The sequence below is a fragment of the Saccostrea echinata genome, unplaced genomic scaffold (assembly GCF_033153115.1).
Source record: "Saccostrea echinata isolate AGI-Se365-2 ecotype Australia unplaced genomic scaffold, CSIRO_AGI_Sech_v1 ptg000013l, whole genome shotgun sequence".
In the NCBI taxonomy this organism is placed as follows: Eukaryota; Metazoa; Mollusca; class Bivalvia; order Ostreida; family Ostreidae; genus Saccostrea; species Saccostrea echinata.
The window spans coordinates 2,281,211-2,297,477 of NW_026889762.1; the positions used below are offsets into that span (position 1 = coordinate 2,281,211).

The 16,267-nt window shown below is 34.5% G+C and overlaps 1 protein-coding gene across 1 annotated transcript; it reads left to right on the forward strand.

Annotated features, from left to right (window-relative positions):
* The first annotated feature begins 1,939 nt into the window (after nucleotides 1-1,939).
* On the forward strand, nucleotides 1,940-3,331 carry LOC133186232 (uncharacterized). The gene has a single exon (XM_061321463.1). The coding sequence runs from the start codon at nucleotides 1,940-1,942 to the stop codon at nucleotides 3,329-3,331; it is 1,392 nt and encodes a 463-aa protein (XP_061177447.1).
* Nucleotides 3,332-16,267: the final 12,936 nt, after the last annotated feature.

The window sequence follows — 16,267 nt, forward strand, 5'->3', positions numbered from 1 at the left end:
CTTCGTTATCTTCACCTTTTTTCAGTAGAAATTCATCCACAGTTTGTCGTTCACACGACATATTATGCCATTTGCGATACATTCTACCTCATTTGCACGACCTTTTATGTCATTCAAAAAAATGTATATAAATATTACATTGCATATCTTTTCCTATTTATTTCCGAAAAATTCTCTCATTCATTTTTTTTATTTACTTTTTTTTTTAAAAAGTTGATCATATTCAAAGCATGCTGATTACTTTGGGAGATATGCTTACCATTGAAAAGCCAACATCCCGCTTGTCTGTTATTTATGAAATGTCTATAATCAGTCAAATATCCAAATATGAAACAAATGGAAAATAGTCATAAAGAAAAAATTACGTTAAGAGTTATAACCAATAGTAGCCATTTTGCGATTTTCAATATATGCCAAGAACACAATAGAATTAAAAGATAGAAATAAACATGTAATTGTAATGCTGTTTTGTTGCACTTAAATTGCGCGTTCGTCCAGTGTTGATCAAAAAGGACATAACTAATTAAGAATTAAACATTGAGGTTCAAACCTTGGCATCAATCACCTGTTATAAATTTTGTATCACTATGTTGGAAAAGGGGTCATTTTTCAACGGGGGTCAATTTTTTATAGGACACATATAAAAAAAATGACCTCTAGGGCTCTTTTTCTACAAAAAAAGAAGAATTTTTTCTACGGCTGGAGGGTCATTTTTTGTCGTTGAAAGTGACCGTTCGGTCATTATTCTATGGGGGTCATTATTCGTCTTTACACCGGCCTCATCCGCTTTTGACGAGATCGAATAAACGAAATCAAAGTACTCAGAAGTACAAAGAGCTGGGCTTATTTATACAGCAGTGACCAGTACCGTTTTAAATGAAACATACATGAAATAACTGCTATATAAGAAGTTCAGAAATATTATTTTGACTTTGTGTCGCACGTGGCCTGTGTGTACATATGGCAGCAGAGGTTACGTTCACTCTCACACAGGTATTATCTTTCCTTAAAAAGCTTGTCTGACCCGAGAAAACTATGTTTCTGATATTTGAAAATTTGAAAAGTTTAACCCAGCGTCATCATCATGAATTATTTAAGAACGGGAACTGATCTAATTTGAAAAGCATAATGTTTATATTGGCGGTTGTTGGATTACCATCCGATGATTAGTCCGCGCAGATCGGCTTACGCTATGGAGTCCGGCTAAAAATCTGTAGACAATTCAGTGTGAAAATATTGCCCTAACATTTCGTATGAAGGACGTCAGTCAACATAAATGAAACCCATGGAAAAAAAACCCTCTTTTTTTGGATTTACAGTTAGTTACTCTAAGGCAATATTTAGTAACAATGTACAAATAAAGACATTTCGATCAAGGTAAACCATTGTAAATACAAATATCTATTGTAATCAGATGAAGTATACCTGTACATGTGATATCTACACCTATATTTATTCTCTGTCCAGAACAATGGGAAGTCATTTGATAACAACCTAAGCATAAATCCATATTTACGCAAGTGTCACGGTGTATTTTTGCAACACACTGAGAATTCATGCTTCGGAGCTAGACAAAATTAAAGGTAATTTATCGTATTTGTTTTAAAAATCAGGTAAATATATGAAAAAAGTAATAAGATTGAAATATGACATGATATCATTATTACATGTTAAATCATTCTTGTATACAGGAGAGATGGATAACCCTGAAGCTCAAGTTGCCGTGCACTGTGATCAGTGTGAAACCAAAAAAGTACAGAGTTGCTGTGACATTTGTTCTGTAAACCTCTGCAAAGCCTGTGTGGGGGAACACCTTTCTAATTTATCTACAAAACATAAAGTTGTTCCGTTTCAACAGCGTCAATATACATTTGATCAGTTGAAATCTCAAACTGAATAAGAAGAAGGTGAAAGTTATGTGTATATAAGGCATAAAGAAATGGAATCCGAACTGAGAGCATTTAATAAGAAGAAAGAAGAAATGAAAAGGGACTTAGAAGAATTAGAGAGTATTCTTTACCCACAGTACAAAGAAATGGAATTAGGATTATGTAAAGAAAAATCCAAGATAGACAGTGAATACGAGACATTAACAACAGCAGTATGCAAACAAGGAGAAATCTGGCACAAGGAAATCGAGTTGATTGTCAGCAAACACAAAAGTGAAATTGATGAGATGAAACACAAACATTTAGCGGTCTTGGAAAAACAGGAAGCCGAAATTACACGATTAATTAACGAGATGGAGCAAAGAATCCTGTATGTAAAAGAAATTCTTGATTCCAATAATATTGCAGTAACTACCTCATACAATTCCGTTAATGAGAGACTCAGAATATTACCTGTAAAAGCGAATTGCTCGTTACCAACGTTTACTCCTAATACTATAGATGAAGAGCACATTCATCTGATTCGTCAGTTTTTTGGTTTTCTAACATCACTCTCCATTACATTTGAAGAGGACAACGATATTAAGGCAACAGATGGGGCACACTCCAGATCTGATACCGTCTTGCTTGCAGAACCACAACTCATCGTGACTATCAACACAAAACTTACAAACCTTCACAGTATATCCTGTTTTAAAGATGAAAAAGTCTGGATAAGTGGAGAAGAAAACATCATAAAGCTTTATAATCTCAAGGATTCCTTGGTGAAAGTGATCCAAACCAGGTCAGGAAACGCACCTACTGATATAACTGTGACAAAAAATGGTAATTTGATCTATACTGACCGCGATTTTAAAGCAGTCTATAAAGTAATTAATGAGCAAATTAAAGAATTGATCAGATTCCGAGATTGGACACCTTACAACATCTGTATTTCCTCAAAGGGTGGCCTTCTGATCACAATGGGCAGAAACAAAAAACATTCAAAGATCGTGCGATGTAAAGCTTCGGTAGAAACACAGACAATTCAATATGATACAGACGGCAAACCGCTGTTTTCTGTAGACAGTTTTACAGTGTACAGTAAATACATATGTGAAAATAAGAACCTGGATATCTGTGTAGCTGACGGTAAAGCGCAGGCCATAGTGGTTGTCAACCAAGCTGGACTATTCCGATTCAGATACACTGGGCACCCCACAACTACTAAAAAGAAAAGATTCTGTCCCATTGGGATCACTTCAGATTCTCATAGTCATATTCTGACCACAGACGTGAATGAAAACCGCATCCACATCCTAGATCAGGACGGAAAATTCATTCGTTATATTGATAACTGCGGCCTTCTCTGTCCTTGGGGCTTATGTGTTGACATCAAGAACAATCTCTTTGTTGTTGAATGTCACAGCAGTAAAGTTAAGAAAATCAAATATTTAAATTGACATGATTTTTGCAACGCCTGAATTGTCCTATTCTCCAGAAGACACCAAATTTTAGTACATTGAGTTTCCCTATAAACCTAATCATATGCATTATAAACCTCTGGAACAGGTTAGATTAGCCATTTAATACAATTTTATGATTTCATAAACAATAATATATGTATCATTTTACTTGCGTATATGTTATGTTTTTCCTTGTTCGACAAGAAGCAAACAAAAAGTGTAATTTGAGTAGAAATTTTGAAACGTAATACATTTATTGTACAATATAAACGTAATTCTTATTCTTAAAACAGGTTTTTTTTTTGCTATCCAATATCACATCAGCAAAGTTAAGAAAATCAAATACTTTGATATGAAATATCAAAGTGTTAGTAACCTGTCACTGAATTAACACAGTCTATTTGTTATTTGAATGGAGGACGCCAAACTTGAACAATACTTTGAATTTTACACACTATTTTTTTTCTAATACAAATACATTTGGAATTTTTTCTTGTGATTATTTTCTCGTCGACAAGTTTAAACAATATAAGTACATTCATCATTATCGAAACGCTTTATCTGCCTTTCAAGAAATTAATTTTAATTATTTACATTTCTTATACAAATACATGGTGGGCGGGTGGGTGAGTTTGAATGTGTGCATGTAGCAGTATGTGTGTGAGGGTGTGTGTACGTGGGGGTGTTTGTGGGTGTGTGGCTGTGATATTAACAAAACCAATAACAGGTGTAACATCAATTAGAATTAATACATGATTTGCATGGGTATGCGAAATGTTTTTTTTCTATATACAGACAAGATGGATCTTTAATGTCAAAGTTCAGCCAAAATATTTTCTTATGTTTCGATGCACAATGGGAATTCTTACAAGTTCAATACTAGATTGCAATATGTCAGCTAGCGCTGCATGAAGAGACTGAACTTATTTTCAACTTAGGAGCAATAATTCAGAAATATTGTAAATCAAATTTAGAAATAAGAATTATTTCCGACCTTATTTTTACTCGTATACATTTTTGGCCATTAGCTATTTATTTACTTGTATTAAGGTGTCTTTTTGTCCTATAAATCGCAAAAATCAATAATTGCAGGTAAATTTTAAAGTGAAAAATCTATGTGGAACTACTCTTAGAGTGTAACCGCACTCTATTACTGATAATATATTTTGATTTAAAAAAAAATCTTAACAAAAGAATAATTTTCTTCAGTCACTAATTAGATATATATTTATTTGTTAGATGTCCCTACCTTGGCTTGAAATCAAAAAGTGGATCATGATCTATAATAAATGGAAGACTTCAACAAAGTAAATAATATGTATTTTTAACTTAATAGACTAGTACCAGGGACAGGTCGGCTCTGTTCGGGTAACTATCCACAGCAGTAGTTTTCTTCCTTCACTTTATACTGAAAGCTATGGCAACTGCACGAAGAGACTGAACTTATTTTTAACTAGGGAGCAATAATTCAGAAATATTGTAAATCAAGTTTAGAAATAAGAATTATTTCCGACCTTATTTTTACTCGTATACATTTTTGGCCATGAACTATTTATTTACTTGTATTAACGTGTCTTTTCTCCTAAATCGCAAAAATCAATAATTGCAGGTAAATTTCAAAGAGAAAAAATTATGTGGAACTACTCTTAGAGTGTAACAGCACTCTATTACTGATAATCTATTTTTATTTCAAAAAAAAAAAAAAAAAAAAAAAAAAAAAAAAAACTCTTAACAAAAGAATAATTTTCTTCAGTCACTGATTAGATTATATATTTATTTGTTAGATGTCCCTACCTTGGATTGAAATCAAAAAGTGGATCATGATCTATAATAAATGGAAGATTTCAACAAAGTAAATAATATGTATTTTTAACTTAATAGACTAGTACCAGGGACAGGTCGGCTCTGTTCGGGTAACTATCCACAGCAGTAGTTTTCTTCCTTCACTTTATACTGAAAGCTATGGCAACTGCACGAAGAGACTGAACTTATTTTTAACTAGGGAGCAATAATTCAGAAATATTGTAAATCAAGTTTAGAAATAAGAATTATTTCCGACCTTATTTTTACTCGTATACATTTTTGGCCATGAACTATTTATTTACTTGTATTAACGTGTCTTTTCTCCTAAATCGCAAAAATCAATAATTGCAGGTAAATTTCAAAGAGAAAAAATTATGTGGAACTACTCTTAGAGTGTAACAGCACTCTATTACTGATAATCTATTTTTATTTCAAAAAAAAAAAAAAAAAAAAAAAAAAAAAAAAAACTCTTAACAAAAGAATAATTTTCTTCAGTCACTGATTAGATTATATATTTATTTGTTAGATGTCCCTACCTTGGATTGAAATCAAAAAGTGGATCATGATCTATAATAAATGGAAGACTTCAAGAAAGTAAATAATATGTATTTTTAACTTAATAGACTAGTACCAGGGACAGGTCGGCTCTGTTCAGGTCACTATCCACAGCAGTAGCTTTCTCCCTTCACTTTATGCTGAGAGCTATGGTTAGTGACAGTGGACGACCACTCAGGAAAACAATAAAGCGAGAAAATTATCAAAGCAGTTTCAGCTCTTTTTCGGGCCATTGAATGATTGTCTTCTTACCTTTCCTAATCCTGAAACCCTTATTTACCCGTGATCTTACTTCTAATTAGGCTTCATCTCGGTTTGATCGGCTTACAGTATTGACAGAGAATCACAGCACATGGCCTTCAAATTATAAATATTTATTACAGAGGGCCTTAAATTTAAATTATAAGGGTTGTCAAGTCATTCCATGTTATCATGAACTTTTGAGTCATAGGAACGTTTGATTGAATAGAAAAAAAAACCATACACTAAGTTGGCGGTGAATTAAGAAGGAATAATTGTATTTATCTACATGTGATATCCCTCAACTACAAAGACAAGACTTTCTCCTGTTATGATACTTCCAGATGCTTTGAGCCACACTATTCTAACCATATATTGGAATGTCTCATCCTAGACAATTAATAGTTTGTCGATATCTGTGAATTTGGTCATCAATAATTGTCCTTTTGTTTGGAATGTTAAAGCTGCAAAGATAAGAAAATGTTTCATCTTATGTCCAAATAAAAATTATCTTTCCCCCGAAGTTCCACGACAGCAATTTTTTAGGTGTTCACTTGCATAGTATAGCCATTGATATGCCGAATGGAATTTTTTGTTTAGTAGTGAAGGGGGCAAACAGAGATCAATCTCACAGTTACAGTAAAGAATACAATTATGAACAGGGAAAAACAAACTCCATTGGAAACACCAGCTGAGGTAGGATCAGGTGACTAGGAGGAATAGGCATCATTTGTCACATCCGCCGTTAGCCCTCGGTATAAATCAGCTTAACGGAGTAATCCGATGACAAATTGGTATAAAAATATTGGACTAATGTGGGAATATATATGTAAGAGTTCAAAGTCCGATGGTCTCGCCAAACCCCGATGGTCTGTGCCAAACTCCGATGATTTGATGTCGGTACAGACGCCAAAGTCCGATGGTCACGCCGAAGTCCGATGGCTCGTTTCCTATGAAAAGCGTTGCGCTAAAGTGCGATGGTCTGATAAGCCAAGGTTCGATGGTGAGGAGAAACAATCAACGATTATGACGTCATAATTGTCCGACGTCAACCGCTGACGCCGTTGAACTGCATGCAAAAGCCATCAATTCAGTATTCGTCCTCGCATACAATTTGACTGATTTTGCTTATAGCTTGCACCCAACAGAGATTTTAGGATTAGTCCTCGCACACCACTCGACTGATTAGTGTTAGTCCTTGCGCACTTTTGGGCCGATTATGATATAGCTTTGCGCCAACCTGAGCCAACCTGAGCGATTTAGAGTTAGTCCTCGCAAACTGTTCGACTGATTAGGGTTAGTCTGGCACCCACCCAAGATATCTAGGATATAGTTTTTACACACTTTTCGATCGATTGGTGTTAGTCTCGCACGTATCCGGGAAACTAAGGTTAGTCCTCTCATATGATTTTAATTTGTATTTATTTCTAAGATCTTCGCATGGCGCGGCATTGCAATTTGGAGCGGTAGTACTATGACGCTCCAAACGTTAATTGTTTTCCGCACCATCAGACTTTGGCTTATCAAACCATCAGGGTTTGGCGCAGACCATCGGACTTTGGAGTCCCATCGCACTTAAAAGTCTTACAAATATATTTATTTACCAAATTATTCAAAATTTAAGACTACGAAAGGGGTCATAACAGTTTAGAATCATATTTCATGTCTGTCAGATGAGACGTTAAAAGGAGCACCACATCAAGGACCACAACTGCCTTGACACTGAAAAGGCCAATGCTCTTGTTTGCGAAAAAGAGTAAGCTTATTAAAAGTGCATAGACACAGATTTGAAGTTTATATTTTCTCAAATTTTCTGTATAATATCACAACTTATATGTTGCTATAGAATTTCACACGAAAATAAAATTAAAACTTATTTAATCTGGAAATTATTGAAGCTACGAATTTCGGGAGCCTTTTGATTAACACATTCTTGCACTTTCACAATTTTTAACTTTTTCCTAATACTTAAGAAAAGTAGCAATTTTGTTGTTTATTAATGAATAATATTACATCTATAATCCAGAAAATTCAGAGTAAATATGTGCGAAAGCAACACCCACTCACTTAAGTATTGTCAGCCCGTGCTCAGTGTTGTGTAGTTGTGTACAGAGTTTAACAAATTGAATATACCCATGAAACGTAAACTGTTTTTGTAAACAGGGCACGAGCTCTGTTGTTGTTAATGTTTACGTTTCACCGGGTGTGTTCAATTGTTAAACTCTGCACACACATTACTGAACACGGACTGACAATACTGGTGAGAGGATTTTGCTTTTTACATTTCTACTCTGAAATTTCTGCATTATGGTTTTAATATTTTTCATTAATAACCAACAAAATTGCTACTTTTCTAAAATCATAAAGATAAAGTTAAAATTTGTGAAAGTGCAAGGACGTGTCTATCAAACGCGTCCAGAATATTGAAGTTTCAATAACTTCCAGATAAAATAAGATTTTTATCAAATTTTCGTATGAAACGCTATAACAACATACAAGTCATGAAATTATACAGAAAATTTGAGTAAATATTAACTTCAAATCTGTGTCTAAGCACCTTTAAGGGGTCTTCTGGGGAACAAAAATTGTACTGTATAGAAAGCACTTCTAAAAAGTAAAATACAGGAGGATAATTAAAAAACGTAGACTTTGACATATTTTTTTAATCAAACGCCAAACGCCGTATTTAAACCGACCTTGTTCAATAGACTTTAACAATAAGTTCAAATAATTAAAAAACAAAATTCAAATATATATATATAAAATTCAAAATTTAAGACTACGAAGACTACGAAAGGGGTAATAGATGTCTACAATCATATTTCAAGTCTGTCAGATGAGACGATAAAAGGAGCTCCTCATCAAGGATTATAACTCCCTAGGCACAAGAAAGACCGTTTCTCTTGTTTACGAAAAAGAGTAGGCTTATTGGGGGATGGGGTCTCCAGGGGATCAAATGTAAAGAAACTTTTAAAAAACAGGTCAGAGTACATGTAAATAAATTTTTATGGCCCCACTAATATTCAAGTTTTCAAAAAGAGTAGGCGTAGTGGGGGTCTCCAAGGAAACCAAAAAAAAAAAAAAAAAAAAATTCACAATCGGTCATAGTAAACAAGTGAGACAAAAATTAAGCGACATATCCTTAAAAATCAGTAAAAATATTTAAAAGTTAATAGTTATTACCACCGATATAGAATAAATTGGTAGGGCTATTAATTTTAGCGATCTGAATATCGTTGCTTATAATTCCAAAATTTAAATCTTTGCTAAAATTTCTCTTAACACTGTATTGCTGAAATACTACCGACTCAGCGTTGAACAACAAATAATCATCAATCTATAGTCGTTTCTTTTAAATAAGTGTAGCTTAAAAGAGAAAAAAATGTCGTCACAGGATGTCACGGAGGACCGAGTAGCAATATAATTTGGTATTTAAGTAGGAAAACCTCTGAACAAAGTCTTAAAATACTGGAGGAACAATCATATATGTGAAAAAACCGAATCACAATATTTATTTAATAAATGACAAAATAATTTTTAAGGTGATAGAGACTTTGAAACAGACGAAGGACAGTCTGCGAGGCAAACGACATGACAAAGAGAAACGTCATAGAAAGTGATGCCCGTTTCACTATTGTGGAACTCTGAAAGCAGAGTAATGCACTCTTTCATGTTAAGTGTCAAGTATAAAGCTGAACTATTTTTGAATAAATGGGTAAGGTACAGTCCGTTTTAGAAAAGAAGAGGGAATTCAAAGTAATTTTGAAAAAAAAATTCATGACGTTGTTTTTGAACATTGAGAGCCCCCCGTTGTGACAAAATATGTTGATTTTAAAATCAATACTTCCACTTAATCAAATCGATAAATCATTCATAAATCAACAAAACAATTTTTAAGGTCACCTGAGTCACTCAGTTGACCTATTGCTATCTGTTTTCGTCCGTCGTTGTCCGTCGTGCGTCGTGTGTTAACATTTGAACATTTTCAGCTTTTTCTCTGAAACCGCTGAATCAATTTCAGCCAATTTTAGCATATGGCATTTATGTGTGAAGGGGAAAAAAATTTATGAATATCATGGTCCCTGCCCCCCTGGGGCCTGAGGAGTGGGGCTAAAACCACCAAATTTAATGCAATCTTTAAAAAATCTTCTTTACACCTGGACGTCAAGCAGTCAAACTGTTGGCATGATTGTAATAACCATTGAGCCCTCTACCAAAATTGTGAAATTCATGGCACCAGGGTCAGGGGTTCTGGTGCTAGGGCGGGGCTATATAGATCATACAGTGAAAGTGCATTATTTCTTTGAAAATCTTCTTCTCTACTCCTGGGTATTATTGAAACAAATTAAATACATATTCATGATAAGCAAGAGTGACTCTACTAAAATTGTGAAATTCATAGCCCCAGGGTCAGGGGTTCTAGTGCTAGGAGGAGGGGGGGGGGCTATATAGATCATATATTGAAAGTGCATTATTTCTTTGAAAATCTTCTCTACTCCTGGGTATTATTGAAACAAATTGAATGCATAGTTATGATAAGCAAGGGTGACTTTACCAATATTGTGAAATTCAATGCCCCAGGGTCAGGGGTTCTGGCGCTAGGGCGGGGCTATATAGTTCGTATAGTTATGACAAGCAAGGGTGACTCTTCCAAAATAGTTATTTTCATGATTTTCATGTTAGGGCTGGGCTCTTTTTATTATATAGTGAAAATGCATTAATGCTTTAAAAATTTTCTTCTCTGCTCCTGGATATTTTTTAAACAAACTAAGTTCATTGTTATGATAAGCAATGATGCTTCTTCCAAAATTTTGAAATTCATGGCCCCAGGGACAGGGGCTCTGGTTCTAGGGTGGGGCTATATAGATCCTCTAGTGAAGGTGAATTTTTTTCTTTGAAAATCTCATTCTCTGCCCCTGGGTACTATTTAAACAAACTAAGTACATTGTTATGATACGCAAGGATGCCTCTTCCAAAATTGTGAATTTCATCGCCCCAGGCTCAAGGATTCTAGTGAAAAGGTTGGGGGGGGGGGGGGGGGCTCTATTGATTATATAGTGATAAAGCAAAATTTCTTTGAAAATATTCTTTTCTGCTTCTGGTTAAAAAGCAAAGAAGCTAAGTATATAGTTATGATGAGCAAAAGTGACTCTTCCAGAGTAGTGAATTGCATGACCCCGGGTCAGATGTGCTGGTGTAAGGGTGGGGCTCTTGATAATATAGTGAAAATGCATTAATTCTATTAAATAATCCTGTCTGCTCCTTAGTGTTAAGCAGATGATCAAAGTGATTACTTATGATGAGCAAACTTATGGTCCCAGGGTGAGAGACTCTAGGGTTTTTCAGTGTGTGCGTGTCGGGGGGGGGGGGGCTCTATTGATAATATAGCGAATCTGTAGTAAAAATGCATAAAATTTTCTCTGCCCTTGGGCATATCAGAGGCAAAAAGATTAAAAGTTTTAACAAAGAAGGGTATTTTTACCAGATTTTTTAACATCTGGACCATTTGGTCAAGTGTTCTGGTCCTGGCCAGAGCTCTATTAATTTGAATTCTACTGAGTGGAGTTATTCCCCTTTGCCGTTTACTTCTGATAATTAATCACTGTAAACAATGTACTTGAAAGGTTAATAGAATAAGAGAATTATGCAAAAAAAATTATTGTATAATACAAAAAGTATTTTCATAGTTTTAATGATCAGGTAGACTTGTAAGTAATAAATAAATAAAAATGGAACAAAGATACTTGTCTTATTAAATGTTCATCAAAGACCAAGGGAGGCCAATGTAAGAGATTTCAATAAGAAATTAAGATAGTACAGAATCACTGATATAGGTTTTTAATGGACTTTTGCGAGAAGCACTGACTTTTACAGTCGACGGTTAACTTTTACATCAGGACCATATATGGAAGCTCTTTCGCAATATAAATATTTAGATTAAAAGTTAAATAAAAGGTTATTATAGGCCATTACATATAAAGTTTTCTAGGAAGTGAACGGCAACCTCAATATCCGCAACCATCTCCCTTCCAACCTTAAGCAATTCCTGCCTAATTTTCCTTCCTGAATGTTTTTCTTCCTTATTTGATTCCTTGAGAAAATGAGATTGAAAGTAGATACTATTTCTCACGAAATAAATATTTTAAGTTAAGTTATTCTGTCTCACATCATCTCTTGTGTTAATTGTATACCGGTAAATCATGTAAGCACTCCTAATACCATACCAATACTCACTAATAAAGTTTCATTATCTATGATCAATTCCGTACCTCCATACATAACACAGGTTTAAATGCCAAAGTAAGCCGTCAACTCTAAAAGTCAGCGCTTCTCGCAAAAGTCCAATATACTGTATAGTGAAAGTAATAAATGGGGAACAGATTAGAACCTAATTTATAAACTGTCAATGAATACTAGATTAATTATTCTGTTGATCCTGATCACCCTATTTTTCTTGCTTTCGGGCAACAAAGGTTCACCTTTCAGTTCATTTTATACTCTATGGATCCTCTAAATTGTTGTATTATACTCAGGTGACCGTTAAGGCCCTTGGGCCTCTTGTTTACATATAAAAATGTACCGATCTTTAAATTTGTACGATAAAGAGTGACTCTGTCTATTTTGTGCTTGACTCTCGTATGCAAAAGAATGAAAAAACCTATAATCATCAGTTGTGGGAGAAAACTGCTATAAAGTAAACGGATACAGACCATCTTCTTTCGTAGTATGAACGTTTCCTGTTAGAAACATATTTGTATTCTGTTCAATCTGCATAAACCTGATATCTTGTGTTGGAACGGTATTTTTTCTTAGATTTTCTTAAAGAAGAAGGTACAGTTTAGGCTTTATTGTGCCCTAAAAAATTAATGTTTTCAAAAATTTATGAAATTTGCTTGATTATGAGTTAAATATATGAATGTGATAAATCAAGAAAGAATATGGCATAAAGGAGAACCGTTTGGGAAATATGACGTCATTAACGGTACATTTTTAAGTTTTTAACAGAAAAGCCACAAAATGCCTCATTTCAGGGATTATTTCCCTTAAGAAAATAGTGTCCACAGCCGTCGCCCAACTTAAATTTTCAGATATGTTGTGTAAAATCCTTTAAAAAAAAATCACATTTCTCAAAATATTTGTGGGAGATGCATGTGCTCTATATTTTCTGAAAAAATTCCACTGAAAATTGATGTCTTCTGGAACTTTTAAAGAAAATACGGGAAAATGCACTAGTTCATGACGTCACAATTAGCATTAAGGAGGTCATTTGAGAAAATCGATCTGTACATTCATGCTAGATGGAATTCCTATAATTTAGAAAGAATGAATTCTAATTTCTTACATCACTTCCACATTTTAGAAAAATACAGGGCCAGATTTGTATTAAAACTGTTCCTTGTTCTTTGAGGAGGGGTTATCAAAAAGTTCGTGGACTAGCGATATAAAATTAAAACCGCTATGTGTATATATATGAATTTTTAAACATTTAATAAGCATCATCTTTTCTACCTGTAAAATAAACTATAAATCATTAGTTTTATTTTTAATGAATTGTAAATGTTTTTGTAAGCAATGGTATGTCCAGGCGGCGCAACCTTAAACATGATGTATTTTCTACCTTAGAGTAACTGAGAAAAAACTCTTCTAATATGAATATTTGTCATCCGAAAATCCCATTAATTCACTCATGTGATATGACACAATTTTTCAATAAAATTTGCAATTTTTATCTCATTCTGTATATTCTATGAAATTTTATCGTAAATTTTATATTGAATGTCCGACAATAAAGGGGTTAAAAATGGCGTCGAAAATGGGGTAGGGTGTCATTTTACAACATTCTATAAAGTTTCAGCCCATGGAAAACCTGGTATGGACTTTGAAAATGTTTAAACAGGATACAGAGAAATAAAAGGCATCCAGAGTACTTGTTTTTGAATACCAAAAACAGATCCAGCAAGAAAAGAGACACAGAGTTAATGTCGATTTGTAGTCAGAGTGTCGTAAGTTAGTCAAGTCGAGAAGTGAAGTTGATCACTGGTTGGCATTGAACTCCGACAAGAAAATTATGCTAGCAAAATCAAGCGAGGATCTTTTCCTATATATAGATTTAATATTTACAGTATTAATGCTTTGAAATCAGGTGTTCATGACATTGTAAAGTCATATAAACAAGACGGGTTTAGGTCATTGCTTTAGAGAATCTCATCATGAAAACTGTATTGAGGCAGAAGGAGCGGTCATTGTGAAATAATGACGTTGTTGGACGTCATGAAATTAAACGGCGACAGCGCCGGGTGATCATATAGTGCCCTTTTTATCTAAGGATATTTCGGCAAATAATCAACATATCAAGGTGAAATTTTCAACACTTCTCAAACTTTTGTTGTTTTAATGTTCCCTATAAATTTTGTAATCAACGACTACATGGTATTAACTTTTTGATAACCCCTCGTATATTTATTATATTCATGTTACATTCTATCGCAGTGTAAAGCCTCTTATTATCTGAAAAAATTGGAAATGCAAAATGTACTTAAATGTGGACATGATTCACAATCAAGAAAAAATAAAACATGACGCACAAATAAGAAGTAGCGTTAGGTAAAAATAAAGTAAAAGACCTAACCTCAAAGGGAAAGAACAGATCATTCATTCCATCTGAGCGGTAGAGAATGTCAAAAAAACAAGTATGTTAAGCGATAAATCATCTTTTATAAGAGGGGAAAACCCTGTGGGTTTAAATCTGAATTAACAGTAAATCTGTCACTAATAAAGAGTATTGGATGGGAATGTTAACATTTTCCGTTGTGTGAGAAGAATATAAATAAGAATGATGAAAGAACAGTAAAGGAGACGTTTGAATAATCACTCAACAAAAATCTGAATATCATTCAAGAACTATAAATAATTCCAGAATGCAAATAAAGAACGAAAAGAAAAGAGTGGACGGAAAAGTGTCAAAGCTCTTCCACAGCATATAATTAACGACACGTACGATATACTCTTAATGTTGTGACACAAATGGTCCTTATTATATGAAAATGACTGAAATGGTTCTTCTTTGTATGTGAAAAGACGATTGATTGATTGATTGTATGTTGTTTTACGCTCCATTCGAGAGTTTTTCACTCATATAGAGACTTCACCATATATCAGTGAATGGCTTCAAATGTTGACCTTTACTCGGCACCCAGGGCCATTGAGCAGTGAGGGATCTTTATCGTGCCAAGGCCTGCCTTAACACAGGGCCACGGTTTTTAAGGTCTCATCCAAATGACCCGCAACTTTCACATCAAATTGCCGAGGGAACAGTTGCTACCCATTTTTTATCGACTTAGGTCAGTCGCGGCCGAGATTCGAACTCACGACCTTCCGATCAAGAAGCAAGCGCTATACCGACTGAGATACCGTGACGGTTATTGAAAAGACGAAACTAAAACGAACTGGCCAATCGATTGATTGATTGATTGTATGTTGTTTTACGTCCCATTCGATAATTTTTCACTCATATAGAGACTTCACCATATATCAGTGAATGGCTTCAAATTTTGACCTTTACTCGGCACTTAGGGCCATTGAGCAGTGAGGGATCTTTATCGTGCCAACGCCTGCCGTGACACGGGGCCTCGGTTTTTAAGGTCTCATCCGAAGGACCCACAACTTTCACTTCAAATTGCCGAGCGCATGGCGAAGGAACAGTTGCTACCTATTTTTTTATCGACTAAGGTCAGTCGCGGCCGAGATTCGAACACACGACCTCCCGATCACGGAGCGAGCGCTCTACCGACTGAGCTACCGTGAACGGTAACTGGCCAATCGAAAAGTTGGGTAAGACTTTTTCATATATGGAAGCATCCTCAGGTACTATAGATTCAAAGGGCTAGGTTCACTTTATGCATAAAATGGCCCTGTAGATAAACCAATTTATCCACTAACACATTATGTCCCTTTCTCAACATCAATATAAAGAAGAGACTTGGCGCTTTCAGTTTGTATATAAAAGTTTCCTCTAAAGAGTCCAGGTACTGGAAAACAGGTTTTGTGAAATTGCAATATTCTTGAATTTTGCAGAAAACAGGTGAATTTTAGAACCTTCAACAAAGAATTAAAATATGAGCACATCCCTCGATCCAAAAATTAAAGTTAATAAGCAGTTCTTTCATAATATATTTGCACATTTTGGATCGGAGGTTGTGCTGTATACGAAATATTGAAAAATAGCATCATATTTTGGCCATTTTTAAAGAAATATTCGGGATATATGAATAATGACGCAATTCATGATGTCATAATGCATTGACTAGCAAGAAAATCACATCAATTTTAGTAGAA